The 24,413-nt window shown below is 38.3% G+C and overlaps 1 protein-coding gene across 3 annotated transcripts; it reads right to left on the minus strand.

Annotated features, from left to right (window-relative positions):
- Positions 1 to 14,484: 14,484 nt before the first annotated feature.
- Positions 14,485 to 24,413, minus strand: LOC107817187 (3-phosphoinositide-dependent protein kinase 2-like). 3 transcript variants are annotated; one of them, XM_016642964.2, is made up of 12 exons: positions 24,236 to 24,413; positions 23,523 to 23,932; positions 22,656 to 22,836; positions 22,465 to 22,517; positions 21,994 to 22,095; positions 21,814 to 21,922; positions 21,619 to 21,697; positions 21,196 to 21,361; positions 16,141 to 16,275; positions 15,873 to 16,039; positions 14,810 to 15,032; positions 14,485 to 14,693 (listed from the first exon to the last, which is right to left on the minus strand). In XM_016642964.2, the coding sequence occupies exons 2-12, from the start codon at positions 23,673 to 23,675 to the stop codon at positions 14,610 to 14,612; spliced, it is 1,452 nt and encodes a 483-aa protein (XP_016498450.1). In that variant the 5' UTR covers positions 23,676 to 23,932; positions 24,236 to 24,413; the 3' UTR covers positions 14,485 to 14,609. The 3 variants fall into 3 exon arrangements, with proteins under 3 accessions (XP_016498450.1, XP_016498448.1, XP_016498449.1); XM_016642962.2 differs by having other exon boundaries at positions 15,873 to 16,057; XM_016642963.2 differs by having other exon boundaries at positions 15,873 to 16,057; positions 23,523 to 23,716; positions 24,236 to 24,371.

The following is a 24,413-nucleotide window of genomic DNA, read 5'->3' on the forward strand; positions in this document are numbered from 1 at the left end:
ACTACTTCGACGATAGTCAAAGCAACATCCTAATGGCCAAGGCCATCGACATTAGTTTGACCTCATTCGAATCGCGACAGGATATCATTTCAACAATAGTCAAAATATCCCAACAGAGACACAAGCGTCACGCAATAAACAAAAGGGGAAACGATGAACAGACAAATTGACAAAAGCAAATTGGTTCGACCTCATTGGAATCACGACGAGATATCATTTTAACAATAACCAAAACGATATCCCGACAGAGAGTAAGTGTCATGCAATAAACAAAAAAGGAAAAACGACGAATAGACAAATTGACAAAAGTAAAGTTTATATTACAACTAAAATATTTTTTACATTCTTCCCTGCGGACAGGCCCTAGCATGACCCACGACCAGAAATTCCCAAGCAAAAAATGAATGTACAAAGTAAAACTACACATCATCCCCAGCATGGTAGGCATCTTCATACCACGAATCCGAGTCAAGGCGATTCACGTCATCAGAAGTGACACCCTCACCATTAGGAGTGAGAGGGTCGTACCCGCATGATTCACGAGCTGCACGTGCTTCAACATGCACTGTCTGAACCTCCGCCTCCATCGCCCGGCCCTCGGCATGAAAAGCTCTATATACATCGAGTCGAGCCTCCACATAGACCCACAGCTCGTACAAGCAACGAGGCAAACCTTGGCCGGCCGAAGAATGAGATGTGGAGGGTCGAGAACGACGATTTGCCTCCTCTGCCCTCAACGGAGCCATTTTCCCTTGCAATGCGGCCAACTCCGCCTCTAACTCCCTAACACGCCTTTCAAACCCTGCGATTCGACGATCGGAGGTTTCCCTTTCCCTCGCAAGTTCCGACCTGGATATGCGGAGGGCATTCTCCAAAGAAACCATCCTGGAAATGGCAGCGGCCAACTTGTCGGCATTGGCATTTAACTCGACCTTAAATCTGTCGACCTCCACTGCCTTAGCATTCAGTTTGGCGTTCAAGCCGACTTCCTTCAGCTAGAGGTCGGCATTCTCCGCAGTTACCCCTTGACTCAGCTCAAGCTCGTCTTCCTTCGCCTTAAGAAGGGCCTCCAATTCGCTGTTACGGGCAATAGCCCTCACAAGATACTCGTCTCTCTCCTTCAGCTACTCTATCCTACGCTCCAATTGGTCCTCCCATTGCTTAAGTCCCTCACGAAATACCTGGAACTCGGGATCCTGATGATAGATGTCAGACATCGCCCGGTGCTTAGCACGGTACTGATGATATTTCGACGACATCTTCTTGTAGAGGCTCGTCCTTCTTCGGTCACGGCTATCTCTCTCCACCTCCAGGACGAGGGTCTAACAAAAGAAAAAGCATAGTTAGAAAAATACGCCATTACCACACCAACCCAACGCATAAATAAAGAAAAAAGGAACCTACCTGCAAGGCCATACCGACAACCTTTCGAGATAACTCTGCGTCGCTCATCATTCCAAGCGTCTCGCTCTCAGGATCAGCACATAAAGGGGCAAGGGCCGACGCAACCTACTCGCTATTCAGCAACAAGTTGTAACTCCCCGAAATTATCATATGGCGGTCGGACCCATCAGTCCTTACCTCTACACGGGTATGGCGACCCAAAAACTCATCAACGTCCTCCAGGGCGATGTCAGAACCCGATCCATCCTCCTCCATACGAGGCCCTCCAATATTGGATGACGCGCCCCCTTCAGCAGAACGTACGGAACAGGCTCCCAGGCCAACTCTCTCCACTCGGGGTGACCTCCCCGACAAAATGGCGTCAGCCATAAACACGGGCACCGGAGCCGTCTGAGATGCTCCACTTCCATCAGCCTCAGTGGCCACACCCTTTCCCAGTTCCAACCTTCTCCTTTTTCTCCCTAACGGCTCGTCACCATTAGAAGACTCGTCGACAGGATGCGGGGTCGGTGCCAACAAGGCCGTTTCTCTCATGGCCGCAGTTCTAGATGCGTCCCCCTACTGAAGAAGTAAAGGATGACCTTCCCGACCAGACTCGCACAAAATGTATCGAGTGTCCGCGATAGCAGCGGACCACCTGAAAGCAAGGATTGGTGCCCTCTGCCTGGAAGCTCCCCGACCTGTCGTCATAGAGAATCATACGATTAAGCGGGGTCGCACGACTGGAATGGTAGTAAGGCAGGAAATTACCTGAGGAAACTTTGGGGCCATAACGTTGTACGAAGGCAGACCAAGTTCGAGTCTCCTCCGCATGGGACAGTAGGCCAGTGACCCAATTCCTAAGACCTGTAATGGGCTAGGGCGGACGACCCATAGCTTCAACACAAGTGACCATGAGTTACAATAATTGCGGAAGACGGGGGAACCTAATAAACTACGATACTTACGAGCTCTGTTCCACCGCTCTGGAAATCCGGCGGGGTTAGAGATGACATGCTAGGTCTTGATGAAAAAGTACTTGTGCTAAAACTTACAGCTCGCTCGGTCATCCGTCTCGACCACCAGCCCTTTTGTACCACGAAGTCTCAGGTGCACCATGGTTCCCCTAAGGAAACCAAGTGAAAATAAGTGCAAAAGATGATGAACGGAGACATCGCACTCTGCTAATTCTGCGTACTTGGCCAATAACAGAAGAACCTTGAGTGTGTATGGCGTGAGCTGAGATAGGCAAACATGATAAAACCTGCAGAATTCGTCCGCTAGAGGGAAGAGATGAAGGGTGTAGCCGATCACGAAAGGATATTCGTAGAAGGCACAATACCCAGGCCTGTGAATGTCAACGTGATCTCCCTCCGCCCGAGTCATCTCTACGTAGGCAGGAATACCATATTTTATATGGAGGGTATCGAGGTGAGTCTGATTCGTCTCTGAAAGCACAGGGTTTGGAGTAGGAGGCGGGTCCTTGAGGAAATCATTCCGAGACAGAGGATGCCTCGGTAGTAACGCCTCCACCATGAGAGGGTTGTCACCCTCTTCTACCTTCACCTATCTGTTGTCAGAAAGAGGTGCCGCATTCGATGGAGCGGCTTCAGGAACCTCTTCACTAGTGCGACGATATTGCGGCATGATTTTGTTCAAAGGAAGTAATCTACACAAGTGGAGTGAAAGAGAAAAGAACTTCTGGCCAGAAATGGAAACGAAGAAATATGAAAGCAAGAGAAGAAGACCGGAGACTTATCAAGAATGGCCAAAGTTTTTCAAAAGAATCGAACCCTTTACTTATTTATAGGGTTGGGCGGTGCCTGAATCGAGGCGACAGGTTTCAACTCAGCGCAGGAAACCAAGCGCCAAACCGTTAGTCTCTACCTCAAAAATCCGCGTAATGATGACGCATACGAAAGCTGACGTCACCCAGGGTGATGTGTACTCTTAGATATCCCGCCGAACATGGCTACCACCTCTCACTGGTCACATTGTCATATCTCGACAAGTCAAATTCCTCCTAAGAAGAGGCATCAAGTCAGTTCACCAAGGACGCATCCCGTTGCGACCTTGACGAGCGAAGGGACTAACTGTATGGGTATGAATTTGATCAACCATAGCCTATAGCGAGAATGACGAATGACCAAAAACCTACGAGTCGATAGAAGGGTACGACCCTGTGGCAGAGGGAGAGACGCCACCATATCGGCATTAGATTTGGCATGTTAAGGGACCTAGGGAATACTTATTAGACATTTTATTAATTCACCGTCCCCACGATTAGGGGAAATCCCTCAGTATATAAGAGGGGTTTGAGCCTTGTAATGAAGACACGGGATTTTAAGGAAACAACAACTATCTCTCTCTCCACTATTATCATCTCTCTCTCTCTCTATTGTTATTATCTCCCTACTATTATCCTCTCTCTGCTATTGTGATCCTAGAGTTTATTATCTTCAACTACGATTTACCCCTTCATCTTTGATTGATTTGCTCAAAAAGAGTTTAAAATCTTTTGAGTCAAACATCGCCCTTGGTTGTGTATTGATGCAAGAAGGTAGGGTGATTACCTATGTGCCACGTTAGTTGAAGCCTCGTGAGAAGAATTATACGGTTCATGATTTGGAGTTAGCAGCTATTGTGCATGCGCTCAAGATTTGGAGTCATTATTTATAACGCGTGTATTGTGAGGTTTATACTGCTCATCAGAGTCTTCAGTATTTATTTCAAGTAAAAGAATTTGAATTTGAGGTAGCGGAGGTGGTTGGAATTCTTAAAGGATTATGATATCACTATCTTGTATCATCTGAGGAAGGTTGATGTGGTAGCAGACGCCTTGTGAGGTTCAGATTATGTTGCTCGGGAATTGATGTTTCCAAGCAAGATTGTAAATGATGCTTTCTTGAGAAAATCTTGCCAACAATGTGTCGTGATTTTGAAACATTGAACATGTAGTTTTGATAATGTATCTGGATTTTGAAACATTAAACATGCAGTTTTTGTCTAGGAAAATAATAGGCTATTAAGCTTATTCATTCTTTACGCATCAAATAATCACTTTGAATTTTTCTCTATCAGTCATCTAAGATAGTTCTTTAAATTTCATTAAAGATTGTGGGGGGAAAACAGATATGGGCCTTTTTGATAGAGTAATTTTTATTCCGAAGGAATTTAAGCCTCCATTGTGTCTTTGTATGGGTTTTTAGCATAATTTTAAAGCCAACAAAATTCAAATTTCAATAATAAATTCAACTTTTCCACGAAAACACAGTGCGAATAATTTGAGAGGAAGAAGAGAAGTAATTGTAAAGGCAAATCTGATAATTGTTGTGTTATTTGTACGTTTTTACGGCAAACGACTGACATTGATAATACCTTTAAGCATCTGTAAGATAATTATTCTTAATAGATACAACTACTGCTAATAAACATAAGAGAAAATGATCAAAATGGTCCTAAATGTATGGGGGTTGGACTATTTTGGTCCTTCATATATAACACTTAATAGAAATAGTCCTTAGTATATGAAAAAACATAACATTTTTAGTTTCTAACCCTAAAACTAACATTTTTCCTTAAAAACTGTTAAATTTAACTTTGCTGCATATGACCCATTTGACCGGAAATGAGAAGATGCCATTAATACCTCTAGACCATCGTAAGTCCACCGCACCCCTTGGTTTTCCCTTCTTCTCCACTGTTCAACCATTATATCTCCTTACATATTTTCATCCATATCTCACTGCCAAGCTCCCTCAAAACAGGGCCAAATACGTTGATTCACCAGTGCAACATCAAAATCCGTATAAAACAACATTAAATTCACTCAAAATATCAAACTAATGTTTCTCCGGTCCTGATGCAACAAGAAGAATTAAGATGAAAAGAACTAATCCAGGAGCTGCAGCTCGAGGAAGATGAGGCTAATTCAGGGACTGATCTGAGATATTTAGCTAACTCGTAAGAGAAAGAGTATAGAGAGAAGAGAGATGTTATTATATTTGAATGAATATGTACAATACAATTGTCGTGATACTTATACTTCAGCTGAATGAAGGAATCTATACTGCTAACTACCACTCACTTCCGCTAAATTCTTATAACAAACTGTAACTAACTTCTACCGGTACTAACAAACTCTGCCAACTCAGCTTCTTCTCAAGGCTCAATTCTGCAATTGCATCAATACCCCCTAATCAAGAGCACCCTTTCCCTCAAGGGTGAAGGAAGGAAATCTATATTGTAAGTCAGTGAGGTACTCCCAAGTAGCTTGAGCAGCATCAACACCTGACCATTTAACCAAGAGTTGACATGCAGCCTTGTTTCCTTTCTTGACCAACCTCCTGCTCAAGATGCATTCAGGCTCAGGAGAGTAAGGACTGGATAAATGCAGCACATGTGGATGAGAAATGGTAGCAGGAACTTCATGGCACTTCTTAAGTTGAAACACGTGGAATGTTGGGTGAATCAAAACATCTGCAGGTAGTAGTAACCGATAAGCAACAGCTCCAACCTTGGCAGTAATAGGATAAGGACCAAAATATTTTGCTGCCAGCTTATTGAATGGCCTGGAAGCAACTAAGATTCGTCTATAGGGTTGTAATTTCAGATAAAAACGAATCTCCTACCACAAAGCTCCTATCAGACCTATGCTTGTTAGCCATGTCCTTCATCCTCTGCTGAGCTCTGGTCAGATGGAATTTTAGCAGCTGTATTATGGCTTTTCTAGCAGCTAATGATCGATCAACCATATCAGTAACAACTTCACCAACCAAATAGGGAAGATGTATTGGAGGTTTCTGACCATACAAAACTTCATAAGGAGTGCATTTGATTGCAGTATGATATATAGTGTTATACCACCATTCAGCTAGTGTTAAATGAACTGACCAATCGCGAGAACTGTCAGAGCAAAAACACCTAAGATAAGTATCCAAGGTTCTGTTCAAAACCTCTGTTTGACCGTCAGTCTGAGGGTGATAAGCAGTGGATCTTTGTAGCTGGACACCCTGTAGAGCAAAAGTTTCTTGCCAAAATGAACTGAGGAATATAGGGTCCCGATCACTTGTCATTGTAATAGGCATGCCATGAAGCTTGTAAACATTATCTATGAAACATTGGGCCACTGACTGAGCAGTATAAGGATGCTGCAAACTCATAAAATGCCCATACTTGCTCAACCTGTCTACAACAACAAGAATCACCTCTTTAGGAAGACCTTCTATAAAATCAAGGCAAATATCAGTCCAAACACCTTCAGGGATTGGAAGAGGTTGTAGCAGTCCAAGATAAGCCGATGCATCATACTTATGTCTTTGACAAATGTCACATTTGTTAATGAATTCTCTAGTATCCTGGGAAAGAGTTTTCCAGAAAAATAGAGACTTCAGCCTCTTGATTGTTGCATCCATGCCTGAATGACCTCCCTTGGGAGTAGAGTGCCACAACCTAATAATAGATTTCCTGAGTTGATGGTCTACACCTACAACCAATCTGCCTTTCCACCTCAACTGAGAATTAATCCAAGTATAAGATCTGAAAGGTTAAACTTGTAATTTTGTAATTAGCTCCTGTAATGCAGCATCTGAAGACCAAGTTTCTTTAATCTGAACATATAAGGGATCATTAGGGGACAACAATGAAATGGCTAGAAGTTAAGCTTCCTCAATTCTAGATAAAGCATCAGCGGCCTTATTCTCATTTCCCTTCTTATACTCAATAGAAAAGTCAAAAGCCATGAGCTTAGAGATTCCAGCTTCTTGGACTCTGTATCTATGTTTTGCTCCAGCAGATATTTCAAGGCCTTCTGGTCAGTTTTGACAATAAAGTGCCTTCCTAGGAGATAGTGTGACCACTTCATGACAGCAAAGATGAGAGCTAATAACTCCCTATCATAAACACACATAGATTGATGTTTAGGAGCCAGTGACTTACTAATATAGGCAATTGGATGCTCCTGCTGCATCAAGACAGCACCAACGCCTATTCCACTTGCATCAGTCTCAATAATGAAAGGCTTTGTATAATCGGGCATGGCTAGAACAGGTGCAGTCACCAGGGCACTCTTCAGTTTTTCAAAGGCTGTTGTAGCTTCATCTGTCCAGTTGAAGTTGTCTTTTCTGAGCAGTTCGTTTAGAGGTTTACAAATTTCACTAAAACCTCGGATGAATCTCCTGTAATAACCTGCTAATCCTAAAAATCCTCTCAGTTGTTTCACAGTAGTGGGAACAAGTCATTGTTTAATAACTGAAATCTTTTTAGGGTATGTAGCCACTCCTTTTGCACTAATAAAATGCCCTAAGTATTACACTTCATGTACCCCAAAAGCACATTTGGATGGCTTAGCATACAACTGATGTCGCACCATTAACTCAAACACAGCCTTTAGATACATAATATGATCATACATACTTTTACTGTAAATTAATATGTCATCGAAGAAGACCAAGACTGACTTCCTGAGAAAGGGTTTAAAGACAGAATTCATAAGACTTTGGAAGGATGATGGAGCATTAGTTAAGCCAAATGGCATAACTAAGAATTCATAGTGCCCTTCATGAGTTTTGAAAGCAGTCTTATGAACATCATTAGCAGCCATCCTTAATTGGTGATAACCAGCTCTAAGATCAATTTTAGAAAAAACCACAGCACCCCCCAATTCATCTAATAAATCTTCAATAATTGGTATAGGAAATTTATCCTTAACAGTCAGCTGATTTAGATCTCTGTAATCAACACAAAGCCTCCAGCTACCATCTTTTTTCCCCACTAAAACAACAAGAGAATCATAAGGACTGGTACTATGTTGTATCACTCCCTGATCCAACATTTCCTGCACAAGCTTCTCGATGACATCCTTCTTTATTCCAGGATATCTATAAGGCCTCTTACTAATAGGTATTGTTTTGTCTATGAGAGGAATTTTGTGAGCGAAGGAACTTCTATAGGGAGGCAATACAGTAGGAATTTAAAAAATTCTAGCATATTGCTCCAATAAGGTAGACAAAACAGGAGATATCTCATTAACTTGAGAAGCTTGTATGCTATTACAATGAATACCCTCTGCCGCATTTGTGATTAAGGACATCATAAAAAATTGAGCATCGTCCACAGGCTTTTTATTCAGAGTGCTGGTTTTAGTTGATTTCAGCTTGCTGCTAGCCCCTCTCAGCACATATTTCTTTCCTTGATAGACAAATTTGGTTGCTCTATTTTTGAAATCAAATAAGATTCTGCCAAGATTACTCAGCCATTGTACTCCCAATACTATATCAACATTACCCAAGGGCAGGAGTAAAAAGTCTGAAAAGAATGTAGTGCCCTGTAGCAGCCATTGCAAGTTTCTGCATACTGACGCAATTTGCACTCGTCTTCCATCAGCTACACTTATGGATTGCTAGCTATGGGACTAGGCTTGCACCCTAATTTCCTGGCCACCTCTTCATCAATAAAATTGTGGGTGCTTCATGTATCAATCAACACTTGTAAAGGTCTCTTTTCATGTTAACCAGTGACCCTTATGGTCTGATAACCTGTTACTCCAGTAAATGCCTGCAGAGAGATTGTCATTAGTTCATCCGATTCTATATTGATCTCTAAACCTTGCTCCAATTCATCTTCACTAGTAACTTCATATTCATCATTCACATCTACTATGAATATCTATTTTTTTGCCTTGCAAACATCGCCTGGTTCATATTTTTCGTCGCAAAAGAAACACAACCCCTTGGCCCGTTTTTCATCCATTTCTGCAGCAGTTAGCCTTCTACCATGCAATCTGTTAGGTTTACTAGAATTTGGTTTGAAAGGTTTCTTAAATGTGGGATTTGATATGGGAGGTTTTTGGTGATTATGATGTTTAGAGTAGGAAGGGGTAGGTAATATAGAGTTCTGTGGTTTGAAAGAAGGTTTAACTCCCCAAGACTGAGCTTGTGCTTCGAAAACATCCTCCTGTAATCTAGCATTCATGTATGCTTGCATCAAGGTCCTTGGCAACTGAATCTTACCAGATTTATTCAATTCTGGTTTCAAACCCCTTAAGAAACAACTAATAGCATTCTGATTTGATATATTGACCTCAGTCGAAAGTCTATTAAACTCAGCTTGATACTCCTTTACACCTCCAGTTTGCCTTAAATTCTTAATTACCTCCATAGTGTCTTCAAAATCTTCTCCAAATCTTTCATTCAAAGCTAACACGTATTCAGTCCAAGTAGGGAACACACTTGTATTCAGTGACCCCATATAAGATCTATGCCAAGCAATGGCTTCCCCATCAAAATGAATTGAAGCCACCTTCACTTTCTCCTCAAAAGTGATTTCTTCCATAGAAAAAACCTGATCCACCTTATACAACCAAGACCTCAAATCATACCCAGAAAATCGAGGAAAATCTAATCTGGAAAATCGGGTTAAGAAATCACCAGTTGGAGTAGAGCCTGCTTGAAATTCTCGAGGTCGATTCAGACGACTCTGGCCCATCGAACAGTCACCGTCAAATGGAGATTCAATTACCAATTGCTCTGTTTCCTTACCCTTCTGTTTAATGAACCCAATGGCCTCCTTGATCTCAAACAACTCCTTATCAGTTTGTGTATTTCGATTAGTCAAGCTAGTTATACCCTCCATTAATTTCTGCAATTGTTCTTGAATTTCTGAAATTTTACCATCCATTCCGTCAATAGGTTTGTCTTGATTTTTATCCCGACCCATGTCGATGCCAAGAATCGAGCAGCTCTGATACCAATTGATGCAACAAGAAGAATTAAGATGAAAAGAACTAATCCAAGAGCTGCAACTCGAGGAAGATGAGGCTAATTCAGGGACTGATCCGAGATATTTAGCTAACTCGTAAGAGAAAAAGCATAGAGAGAAGAGAGATGTTATTATATCTGAATGAATTTATACAATACAATTGTTGTGATACTTATACTTCAATTGAATGAAGGAATTTATACTGCTAACTACCACTCACTTTCGCTAAATTCTTATAACAAACTGTAACTAACTTCTACCGGTACTAACTAACTCTACCAACTCAGCTTCTTCTCAAGGCTCAATTATGCAAATGCATCAGGTCCCCTCTATGCTTTTAATCAGATTTCATCTCAATTTTATATATAAAATACACCATCAAACCCTTTAGCCTTAATTTCTTTGATGGAGTAGAAGCGGGTTTTTCGTCAAAAGTTCTCCATCCTTATTCTTGATTCAAGCTCTGGCCAAAAGAAGAAGAAGAAGAAGAACATGGATGGAGAGATTTTAATTGGCCCTTGATAGGGAACTTAGAAATTGGCAATTAGGGGAAAATTACCACCAGTGTCAAACTGAATTGCATTGCCACCATATTCTCCTTTAACTCCATTATCACTGCAGGCACCACAACGGTTCATCTGAATTTGTAACTGACAACATCGAGACCTTGACCGGCAATATAGGTGAATTTAACATTGCCACTATTGAAGGTGGACTCAAGTATTTGAGTTCAACCTCGATCTCACTAAATTCTCATCCAATGACTTTTTGTAGTGACATTGTTTTTTCTTTTCGTTTAGTTTGAAAATAGAAAGGAAGAGAAGGGCTAGGAGAGGATTCTGGCGAGAGTCATCGGAGAAATGGAAGGAGTCAGTAATGGAGGAGCTTTCCCCCATGGTATATCTCCGACTACGGGAATGCATGGATGTTCATTCATGTTCTGTAGCAACAAAAAGTAGTTAACGACCTTTGTAAATTATAACAGCTTCTTAAAGGGAAAACGGTAGTTTTAGGGTTAGGAATAAAAAGTGTTATGTTTTTGCATACAATAAGGATTATTGTTGTCAAATGTTATATATGAAGGACCAAGATAGTCTAACCTCCATACATGAAGGATCATTTTGTTCATTTTAAAAGTCATCTTTTAATTTGATTAAAATTTAAACTTGCCTTCTCTTTACTCCTAATCACTAACTATAGCAATAACAACATACCAAGTGTGCTCGCACAGGTGGATCTGAAGAGGATAAGATGTACGCAGACCCTTATTCCTACTTTTATGGAGATAGAGAGATTATTATTGATAGACCCTCGGCTCAAGCAAAGTATTTCCAAACCAGATTTGACAAATGGATGAGTAAAAAACTATGTGAGAACATGGTACAAAAGAAAGTAATGACAACAAAAATAATAAAGATAATCCAAGTAAAATAAACATTATTCAAGATATGATGATGAAAAAAAAATCGCTCGACTACTTACTAGCCCTCTATCATAATCCTCGACCCTCTTGCTTTTCTATCCAGGGTCATGTCCTCTATGAGCTGGAGATATGTCATGTAATATCTAATCACCTCTCCGCAATTCTTTCCCGGTCTACCTTTGACTCTCCTTAGACTTATCACTGCCAAGCTCCTGTACCTCCTCAATGTGGCATCTGTTCTCTTCCTCTTTATATGTCAAAAGCCTCTTAGCCTCGCTTCTCGCATTTTGTCCACCACTGATGCTATTCCCACCTTGTCTCGTATATCTATTTTCCTAATCTTATCTCTCCTAGTATTCCCACACCAATCTAAACAGCCAAATTTTGCTACAGTTATCTTTTGACCGTGTAAATTCTTGATTGGCCAACACTGTGCTTATACAACATAGTTGGTCTAACAATCGCTCTATTACCTTTATGTCTCGGTTGCACATTCTTATCACATAGGATACCGAATGCGAGACTCCAATTCTTCTACCCCACTCCAATATGATATCTGACATCATCGTCAATCTCCCTATTTCCTTGGATTATTAACTCAAGATACTTGAAGCTTCCTCTCTTGGGGTTGACATGTGTATCAATTCTCACTTTTACATCCCTCTCATGGTATGTGTCACTGAACTTGCACTCCATATATTTTATTTTAGTCATGCTCAACCTAAAATCTTTAGACTCTAGAATCTGTCTCGAAACCTCTAGTCTATTATTAACGCTGCTGCATGTCTCGTCAATCAATACTATGCCATCGTCAAATACATGCAGTATGGTACCTCCCCTTGGATATGTCTTGTCAATTCATCCATCACCAAGGTAAATAAAAATGGGCTAAGAGGTGATCCCTGGTACAATCCCATCTCGACTGGGAAGTGTTCCATGTCTCGTCCTACTGTTTTGACTCGAATTTTGACTCCATTTTATATGTCCTTAATCGCTCTAATGTATGGCACATGTACACCTCTAGACTCCAAGCATCTCTATAAAACCTCCTTTGGTACTTTGTCATATTTCTTTTCTAAGTTAACGGATACCATCATGCCTGGCCAATCACTAACTACACTCACATCTAATTCACCCTCATCCTCTCTATGTGAAACCTAAAATCGATGATGAGTCAATGGCTTATACGGCTTGTACTGTAATTTCTTCTGATTTATGTGCTGTTGTGTACTTTTCTTCTTAATTATCTTCTGCTGCTGATATATATATATATATATATATATATATATATATATATATATATATATATATATATATATATATAGCCCTCGAGAAGGCCAAGTAGTTTCTTCGAAATTGTCATTCAAGACGGTTCTCTTCAACTATGTAACGATGATCACTTTCTTTTTAAGGAAATGATCGGTCGCCTAACTCATATCTCATCTACTGATGGATTGTCAATTAGTATTAAGCCGGTAGAATCCACTTTTACTTTTTTTAGCTGTTATATATAGGCTATACATTGATTATAAATTGTTATACACATATTACACATGCATAAATTATATATAATATTATACATTTGCCAGCTATTTTTAGTTTAAGCGTGGACGGCTATTAGGTTAATTCTTCTAATATCAATGAAACAATTCGTAAAGAAGAGACAAACGTGGAAGGTTTATCAAGTACGTCCATTAAGAGTGGTTTATTAAGAATATTTTGGTGGAGCCTTGCCATTTTCTAGTTCGTCAACCTCTCTACAGATGAATGATCGGCCATGGCTCATATATGATTTGCACATGTTATGTAAAATCTCGTATTTTTCTGCTAAATCATTACAACACGATTAACATGTACACTTTTACCATTGCTCGATAAAGATTCCAGTACACCTTCTGCATTTCTTCATTGTATTTGTTCAAGAATTTTTATTTGTTATTAACGTATATGCGTTACATATGGTAAATTACCATCTCCCACTTGTCATCTGGGTCCAGCAATTTTATTCTGTTGCATGTGGTACTCGATGCATAAATTCTTTCCTGATCATTATGCTCAAGAACTTTTCTAAGAAAAAAGACAATGTCATATAAATGACAATATTAGATATTCATTCCATTTTAGGCTTCGAACACTTGAAACAATTTTATTCGGACAATGGAAAACAGAGACACAACGGTTCAATTTTCTCAGAAGATTGGAGAAGTTTAGCAATGAATAATTGAGTTCATTTTGTTATTAAATTTAGTAAACTTTGCTTAAACTAGGCGACGTTTTTCGATAATTTAGAGATTAAGAGTTTGATACATGGTTGAATTTGTGTGCGGAAAAAACGTGGATCAAATGTGTGGTTTTAGAAGAAATATTAAACTAATTTTATAGGTAGATTGACAAGCTATACATGAGTAATTAAAAGCTGAGATCAATACAAGATGATTTTTTCCCAAGTGATCAATTTAACTCAAACAAGTACATTCAGGACCACAATCGTTGCATTGGGACCTTTAAACCACAATCATAACTATTTTGCAGTTTGGTGCATAAACTACTCTTATCTTTTTGATTAACCATTTTTTATTTCTCTTTTGACCCCTACTCCATCCTAGAAGTATAAGAAAACAATTAATTTAGGTGTGATGCTTGGATAACAAGGTGTGAGCTTCAATTTATTCGTTCAGAAAAAGAAAAGAAAAAAAACTGTTGAATGCCCCCAAAAATGGTTTAATAGGAAAAAGAAAGAGAGCTGTTTGTTTTCGGAAAACAATAAGTCTTGTTTCAGAATCAAAATTTTGGTTTCTAGAAAAAGCTGAGAAGTGAGAACTCTCAGTTAAAGAGTTTCTGCCTTTAAAAGATTGTACCTTACAAATGTGGTGAAAGCTTCATCCAAGAAAAAAAAGAAAAAACTCTGGTGAAAATGACTAGACCTGTAAATTAAGTTGTATTGATAAGAATTCCATGGGAGGAACCAACAGTTACTTGATCCCCTGTGGCCCCAACTGTTTTATTTCTATTGCAAAGAATATATGGTCGAAATGAAACATAAAAATCACCGGTTTTGGAGAGCTTCAATTGCCTTTTTCCACTGCATTGCTCGTTGCTTAGCATCCTCGAAAGACAATACTTTCTTTGGCTGTATGATCGACCACAAGTTGCATAGACATACAGAGATTGAGTTAAGACTATGATTACTTGGGAAAAACATAATAATAAAAACTCATCAACCAGAATTAGCCAATTATACTTAACTGTGCAAACCTTAAACTGTGAAGGACTTGTGACTTGAATACTAAGATCGTTAGAATTGTCGGACCATATAATGTTCCCTTTGACCACCAACTTTGAGGGGTCTACATAGATCAACTTTGGCTTATTTGTCAGGATAAGCTTAACTTTCTTGCTTGTAAGCTTCTGCATCTTTTTCACCATGGAGATCATAAGAACGGATTCACCAGGCTCCAAAAATTGTTTCCTGTTGATGAAACACGTTGACATGAAATTACTGATCCATAAAGAATGAGAGATGGAAAGAGCTAATGAAAAAGAGAATTTGATGTCCAAGATAGGGTTGTCATTTCCCTCTTGACAATTCTAGTAGAGTAGTAACCTATACAATGTATACTCGGGAAGAACAGAAAAAAAATTTCTATAATGTAAGCATTCATCCACATACTTGAAGGCTATTAGCTTGCACCAGAAGTTGGTATATTAATTCGTGTAGCAAAGATTACTAGCACTAAAAAGTGAAAACTGCCTGTATTGAAGTGTGCAATTTAGGCATGTCATTTCCCTCTTTACGAGTCTAGAATAGCAGTAACCACTCCAACATATGCTCTGAAGAGTAGAAACAAGCTTCTACATGAAACTTAATGAAGCTTCTACTTGAAGGCTATCAGCTTGCACTAGAAGTTGGTAATTTCTTCATGCAGAAAAGATTACTTTCCTTTTCCTTTTCCCAATTAGGAAACATAAGGAGTTTCAGAAGCTGCAGATATATGCAAGAATCTGGCATCCAAGTAGAACACGATACCTTTTCACATGTTAAACCACAATTACCAAAGTACAGAGACTACCAATTCCAGGACAATATTCTATAGTTATTATTAGTTTTTTTTTTCCTTAACGAAGAAAAGACAAAAATTTAAATAAGGAAAATGGCATGACTGAGTAGGATTAACTAGATCTCTTTCCACTACATAAGATTTCTAGCTCCCACAACAAGCAGCAGGACCATTTTGACATAACAAAGCTGCCCCTTTTTAAAAGTTATACCAAGAGAATGCAGCTAGTACTCCAGAGAAGTTAAACCTACCATTTTGAATCAAAAGAGTCAATTGAAGCAAGCCTGGTAATGCTACCAGCTTCAGAAGAGGATGTTGTACCACCATTTCCATCATTAGTTCTAGCTGATCCATCCCCAATATGTGATGGATTACATGAAGAATCTTGATCTTCACCACTGCTACGAGTAGAGTGGGCCTGAAGATTTGGGATAGCCTGTTAATACTTCTATGAACGGTTATCACTTTGAGCAGAACGAAATAACGCTTCAGAGATAAATATGAAAGGAAATGGCATACTTTTGGCTCTGCAGCAAGACATGGAGGAGTTTGAGACCTTAAACTATCCCAATCAACCTCCCTAAAGAAAGGATGGTTCTTCAGTGAAGCATAACCATCAGGTCCAGCACCCGGTCTTCGGCTAGGATCAATATCCTGAGTCGTTACATCAAAAAAGTATATGAACCAAACACTTACTTAAGCTCATCGATATGTCCGAGCCAGGAATTAAATCTCATAATCATACAATATTATAACCATGAAGATCAAAGTTGAATACGAAAGACTAAAATGACCATATAATATTATTGGATTTTTATGCCCTTAAAAGTTACATTAATAATACTTTCAATATTACTAAACAAAATATGAAAGCTACAAAAGTTAGTTTTGTAACGTTAAATTTTCCATGGGATTGTTAAAGAATTTATTAAGATACATTTATCTAAATTCTTCACTTTACAAAGTTAAACTCTTAACTTCTCATGCGTATAATAATTTTTTAGAGCTAACATTTACAGTTCTTATATTGTATCTTCTCCTTCTAATTTTTTAGCTTAAATGTTCCGATTGTTGCGATTACAATCCTTTTCTTATATTATAATCATGATTCAAAGCATTTTATCATCCATGTACAAAACAATGTAATTTTTATTTTATTTTATACTAATTACATGAGATGCACGTGCAACACGCATGCCCAGGACTAGTAGGAACAAAAAAGTGACAATAGTATCAATAATGATTTAACAATACCTCCTACCCTTCAACCTCTTCCGTTCCTTCTATCCAAAGGGAAAAGGTGGGAAGGGGGAAGGAGAATAGTATCAATAATGATTTAACAATACCCGCTACCCTTCAACCACTTCCGCTCCTTCTATCCAAAGGGAAAAGGTGGGAAGGGGAAGGGAGAATCTTTTTGTTTACGCACACAATACGTAGTAAATTACTTTTCCTATACAACGTAGCAGTTGTATATGTGACAAAAATTACATCCACTTTAACCAAACTTGCTAGCCAATAGATATATAACCAGTTTCTGCTCTGGAGTCTGGACTTCACTCTGAAGATGTAAAATAGCTGAATGCCATTAGAAAGGCAAAAAACGAATTACAAAATTTGATGAGAACACTTCCTTCTCCTCTCAAGTCTTTGTTCCATTTCATAAGATAGAAGAGCTGAGAGCAAAAGCAGATTATTGTTTCAGTCGTACATTAATAGTTTGCGATTAGCCCATATAATGAATCACTTTTGCTCCTTGTTGAGAGTTAACCATGTAGACGTCACTCAGACTCATAAAGGTTCCTCTGTTGGGTTTTTTTTTCTTTAAAGTAAAAGCAAAAGGTGAAAAATTAGATTCACTGTCACATGGTGTCATTGGGCGGAGATGATTTTAGGGAAAAATAAAAGGTCATGGAAAAGGTGTAGGATTATTGAAGTTGGGCTTGCATTACAAGACCAAGTATCTTGGTACAAGATATTTGAACAAACTACTTTTTGCTATACCTAATAGATAATTGAATGCAATGCATAGACATGGGCAGAAACACTTCACGTTTTTTTTTTTTTTTTTGGGTAATAAACTGTGAATATTACCGGAACAAACTAAGAGCATCTAGATTCCAAACCACCTTCTTGGAAGATTGCTCAGAATATTAAGATCTCAGAAAGACAAACGAAACCAATCATTTAAGGGAATCTAATTACAAAGCCTATCTAATCAAAACTACGTAGTTCCTAGCTTTCCTAGATCCTGCACAATTGCTAATTCTCTCCGTAAGTTCTTTTTGAATTTGTGTAACTATGAACTAACTATTTACAGTTATTTGCCTAAATATTCTTCAATTTCAAGCTTGCCATGGAGAGCTTGAAGTATATTGGAGAAACAAGATGTCTTCAACTCATATATACCCCCACACACATATATATATATATATACATACATACATATATACACGTATATAACATCATCTGGTTATTGGTGTACAAGCATTGTAATTGATGCAGTCTCAAGAAGAGCGTTGATCTCCATGCTTAATTCAAAGCTAGACATGGAGTTGGCTAAGTTTCGTGAAGTTCTAACACCAATTACTTCATATCGTCAATTGAAGTTTGATAGTCAATATAGAAAGATTACATGGAGAAGGCATGGTAGAAAGTTGAAACTTAGAAAGTGGGATTTAGTACAACCACATGCTAAGTTTTCTTACAACGTGAAGAAGCTTTATGATAAGCTAGCAATATGTAATTTGAAACCTAGTGAGCATTGGGTACCTATTCTTTACCAAAGCAATTTGAAGAAGTTGTTTGTTTCAGATGAGTAAACTAACAATGCCTATAAAAGGGAAGCTCGAGGGAGAGAATCTGCAGACATTATACTTTCTACTTCATTCTAGAACAATGTGGTTTATGCATTGAAGATTGGTGGTCCTTTAGTTAAAGTGCTTCGTTTAGTGGATGGGGAGCAAAGACAACCAGTGGACTACCTTTACGAAGCAATGTATAGGGTGCAGGAGGCTATTCAAGACTCGTTTAATTATCAAAGAAAATACAAAAGAGTTGAGATCATAGATAAAAGGTGGGACGGTCAGATTCATCGCCCTTTGCATGCAACTGGACTTGTTTTGAACCCGGAACTGTTTTATGACAATGAAGAGAGGATTCTAGGAGATGAAGAATTGTGGAAGGGATGCATTGAATTTATTGAGAAGTTGATACCTGATTTATCCGTGCAAGATAAAATAACGGAGCAGTTTAGTACTTATAGGAATGCTGAGCAACTTTTTGGAAAAAACATGATGATTAGACAAAGAAAGATGAAGTCACCAGGTGAGCGAGTGCTTATATGTTGCTTTATAGTAAATAAGTTATCTCTTTATCAATATTATGTTTGAATATTTGTTCTACTTCTACAGTTGAATGGTGGAAGAAATATGACCATTCCTCTCCAGAATTACAAAAGTTTGCCATCAAGGTTCTAAGTCTAACATGTAGCTCATCCGGGTGTGAAAGGAATTGGAGCGTGTTTGAAGTTTGAACAGGTAAGAACTAACAAGAAAGATTTAGTATATTAAGATAATTACATTATATCTCAATTGTCCTAATCTTAATAATTACTTATTATTTGCAGATTCATACATAAAAGAAGAACAAACTAACCTTGAAGTGTCTCAATGATCTAGTCTTCATTAAGTACAATAAAACAATGAGGCGTTGTTATAACGCTTGCAATGTAATTGATCCAATTAGTTTGGACAACATCGATGATGCTAATGAATGGCTAACTGGAGTCCCAGAAGATCATGCAGATGAAGAAGTATTTGAGGAAACTTCTGATTTCACTTGGGGTGATGTTGCGGAGGCGCGTGGAATTGGGGAGAGGATTGATGGTTTGAGGGGGAGTACCTCAACTTCAAGTTCACAGCGGAAGGGAAAAGAAGCAGCTACTTTGTCCCTAGTTGATGAAGAAGAAGAAGTTGAAGAAGATAACGAGCAATATAATAATAATAGTAGAATACAAGAATTTGACAATCTTGTAGAAGAATAGGATGTTCATTTTGTGCTTTAATTGATGCTACTCTTTAGTTTTTACATTGAAGTATTGAACATTTGCTTACAGTTACATGTGTTGTCTATGCAGTATTTATTTTTTAAAAAAAAATTAAAATTAAAAAGCGAGCGCTTCGCTTCTCGCTTTAAGAGAAATGGGGGTTGTCGCTTTTCCTCGCAACACGCTCTTCACAACACTGGTTAGACTCAAGGACGAGTCTTTTTCAACCAGGGAAGAATGATGCAAGATCAAGAAAACTAAAAATCCAAGAAATTCAAGAAGTCCAAGAATCCATTCAAGATTAGGATTTCTTTTCCTTAAAGATTAAGATTTCATATTCTTGCTTTCTAGTAATTTAATTCTTGTTTTCGCAGGATTATATTTGTAGTTCTAGTCAAACTAGGATTGTTAGTTGGTATTCCACTCCTACTTGAATTTTTTTTTCCTATTTTAGTTAGGATAGGTTTTCTTAGCCTTATTTTTATTCTACTTTAATTAGGATTAATTTTTCTTAACCTTATCAATTTTACTCATTGTAAAGCCTATTTAAAGGACTGAATATACCGAAAATAAAGTGGGGTGATTAGTTTCTTTGAGCATTAGCTTCCTAAACGTGATTAACTCTTTTATTTCATTGTTCTTCCTTTATTCAACGCTTTTGCAACCTTGCGGGATTGAAGAACGAGTGGGTAAGGTTCTTTTCATCTTACATTCTTCTCACGTGAGTTTGAAGAACGTTTTCGCTAGTTTTGTGAAAAACTATAGCGGGGTGCTTTTGTTTTTCTCTCTTCTTTGTACTTGAGAGGTGCAAAACCTTGAAAGTACATTAGTCGTATGTCTTTCTTGGATTAGTCCCAATTCAGCTGACAGAAGAAGAGGTTGACAATAAGAGGAATTCCAGCACAACCAAATAGATGTTGATGCTCAAAATGGTCACTCATTCGTCAACTCATACAGAAATTGCAACTAAAGTAGATGTTGATGATCAAAATGGTTGACTAATCACCACACAGTATTTCCCACCTCCATACGTGGTATGGAGGATCTTGTCCTGAAAATGCACCTTGTAGGTTGTGAGAGAGTAGGGACCTTATAATATGCCCAAGGCCTCATCTTTGGTCGATGCAGAACTACATTCTACAGCGAAACCTATTAGGAGAGGAGCTTGAGAAAATGCACATGGCCAGTTGTTCCCATACGACGATGCCATCTATGTGCAGAAGGACTAGTATTTGGTTGATGTGGGACAAAGTTTCGCGGCACCCAACAGTAGAGATGAGATTCTGTTTATTGCTAACAAATATAATTATCTAGAGACTAGGTTAAACTGATGAAGCAAATCAAAAGCAAAAACTCAGATAAATTGTTAAGATATTCGCCGATAGAAATTTATGGGTGAGACTAACTCAAGTTGAGATTCATATGAGAAAAAAAAAAAAAAAAGACAACAAAGAAAAAGTAGGGAGGAAAGGAGAAGAGGAACCACAGGGAAATGCAGGTAAGATTAAACAGGAAAAATAGCTTACCAGTAACCTATCAATGAGATCTCTGGCTTCATCTGAAAAATGATTTGGGAACCTGATATCTCTTGCAATGATTCTTTGAAAGATGAGCCATTCGCTGGCATCTTTAAAGGGAGAAGTTCCTGAAAGCATTTGATACAAGGTGCAGCCAAGTGCCCAGAGATCATTTCTGGTATATCATGTCCAAACGGAATAATTATGCTTCCAGTTAAATATGCATAATTCAGACAACATCAATGAAGTGTAGAAACTAATAGCAATTATATTTGGGACCAAGGCATAGTTGATTGATATAGTTTCCGGAGATTTAGATTCCTTCTTCAGAACTCAATATTATGCCCTTTGTATGTGGATTACCGTACAACCTACTATTAATACAAAACGAAGAAGCAAAAGATTTGTCTTTACCAAGGATAAAGTCCATACCCAAAAGTTGCAGGAGAGGAATTTAAAACTTCAGGAGGCACATATGCAGCTGTCCCCACAAAAGTACAAGCCTTGTCATCTAAAGAAAATAAAGACCAGTGATTCAGTAATGGCAATGGCATCAAAACACCTATTTTGTGCTTACGTGATTCTCATGATTTCCACGGAAGTGACCTTACAGCAAGCAAGATATACCTGATGCTGCATTTGGAAGGACTGTTATTCTGCTATCTTGCATGGGCTTTACACTGCCAAAGTCGGCAACTTTAATATGTCCATCTGCAGTAAGTAGCAGGTTCTCGGGCTGCCATAAATAAAAAATCAAAATTGTCCTAGCATATTCTGTTGACACAATAGACCACATAATAAAAGTACCTTAATATCTCGATGAATCAATCCCATGCTGTGTATATATTCAAGAGCATCTGCTACTTCAGCTGCATAAAAACGAGCCTCCTCCTCAGACAAACGGCCTTTCTGCATGCACCAAAGTAAAAGTTCAATAGGAGACGATTTAAGTGCTTTACAAGTCAAAAAGCAATGGATGCAAATTGTGGAATTGTTAACACGCTTCAGAAATGGGAAATCCTTCACTGGCAATGACATCAGAATAGCTGGATAGGGATATTCATAAGATGATTGGTCTTTCTGGAAGGTAACATCAGACTATTTCAGAATCAGGAAGTCAATCACAATGCAAACTTCAATAAGAAAATACGCTTTCGAGAGAAGTCGTAATACTACGTAAGAGTTTCACTAGTGACAAGATTTTATTTTACCTTTTGTGTTGTGACTTTTGATTCTTCATTTACTTTTTTTGATCGGAAAAATTCTTCATTTACTCACCCGGGTAATTTGATCAAAAAGCTCCCCACCTTCGCAGGACTCCAGGCCCATGTCTTCCCAATAGGATTACATGAAATTAGAAGGAGAAAAATCAATATTCAACAAGAAATGCCAGATATAAAGAGTGGAAAAAGATCCTTAAAAAGAATGTGTAAAATACTAACATATCAACAAATGTGTAGAATACTTACATAGTGAAAAAGTGTCTTGGAAGGTAAAAAATAGTGGTACAATGCCAGGATGATCCAGTTGATCAAGCACAATTCTCTCTAATTTCACATAAGCAGTCTTATTTTCTTTAGTGATGAACTTTTTGTCCATGATCTTCAAGGCATAAACATTCCCTGTATCTTTCTTTTTTGCTCTGACAACCTGGTAGTTTCCACAATTTGCATCCAAAACATCAATTAACATTCATGATTTACCCCCGAGAAAAAGCAAAAGGGGTGAAGGGAGAAGGACCACACATGAGAAGAATTTTGTTAGTTACCAATATAGGCTAATAAGACGACCCCTCAACTGAAAATGGGGCTTGGTAGCCCCTAAAGGGAGCTCTGCTTTAGGAGTGTGATCAACAATTAATGCTACCAAGCATCGCTTTTTATTCTGATACTAGATAATTCAAACCACATTCCAAAGATGAACTCGCTAAAAAGATTTTCTCTCTGGTCTAAAAGAAGACTACTGCAATATTCTAATTTTCTCTTTTTTCCTTTTGTGCGGAGCATTTGGCAGATAATTCATTACATTCCGAGTAAGCTAATGAAATAACAAATTGAAGCTTCAAAAAGAAAATTCATGATACTAACACCAAACCACTCTCTGCACCCCTCAAAAAGAGGAGCCAGTTGACATGGAAGGTAAAAGAGACGAAGCATGTTAACTAACATATCACTAAGACAAAATGAGCAGGAAAATAAAGCAAAATAATAAAAGCGAGAAAACATAAACATAAACTAAGCACAAAAAAGAAAAAAATGGAAGAGGAATCTAAAACTAGACTGCTTCCAAACACCAAATAAAGAGAGGAACTGGGTAAAAAGGATTAAAAATCTGACCTTGGAATAAGAACCAACTCCATAGATCTTTCCCAATTCAAAATCTTGGATTGTGAAATTCACCTGAGGTGCTCTAAATGCGAAGCTCTTAGACCTTTGAGCATTTGGTGAATTGTTCTGAATCCTAAGCTTTGAATTTAATTCTTGCTCCATCGTCAGCTACTCCTTCTCCCCACCAACGCCAACATTTCAACCTAAAATACGCATATATGTTTTTATCTGTGTTTTATATATGAAACACTATTACCTTCCCTTTTTTCTCCCCCTAGAAAATCAGGGGTTTCAGCCCCTGCAAACGTCGCCCCCAAGATTCAAGTTTTAACAGGAGAACCAGAGAGAACCATCACACATTAGATCAGATTTTCTTAATATAATCCTCTTACTTTTTCCTTTTTCTTTGAGAGACCAACCTGGTAAAGCCAATCCATATGCCAAAAAGAAACAAACGCAAATGAGTCCTTTTACATAGTTACATGCATGAATGAAAAAAATGAAAAGACAAACACACATACACACACACACACACATATATGTGTGTGTGTGTGTGCAAAAAGGTATGAACTTTAAATTTATCTCTTTTTTTCCTCAAAACCCTAGAAAGCTAAGCTGAGACAAATCAGAAAGACTTCAGGTATGAATGGCATGGATGAGGAGTTGTAATGCTGGATGAAATTATGGGGATTGAAGAACACATTGAATTGAATAATGGGTACCTTTTCATTTCATTGCATTTGCATTACCGATCAATTGCCCTGAAGATCAATTCTTTTTCTTCTTTCTTTAAACTGATGAACAATTTTATTAGCCTCGAAATTGTGTGAATAATAATGGCATAAAATGTATAGGGCCCGAAAAGTAGGAAAAGCTGAGAAGGACATGCTGCCTATGATT

This window comes from Nicotiana tabacum, chromosome 11, assembly GCF_000715075.1.
Source record: "Nicotiana tabacum cultivar K326 chromosome 11, ASM71507v2, whole genome shotgun sequence".
NCBI lineage: Eukaryota > Viridiplantae > Streptophyta > Magnoliopsida > Solanales > Solanaceae > Nicotiana > Nicotiana tabacum.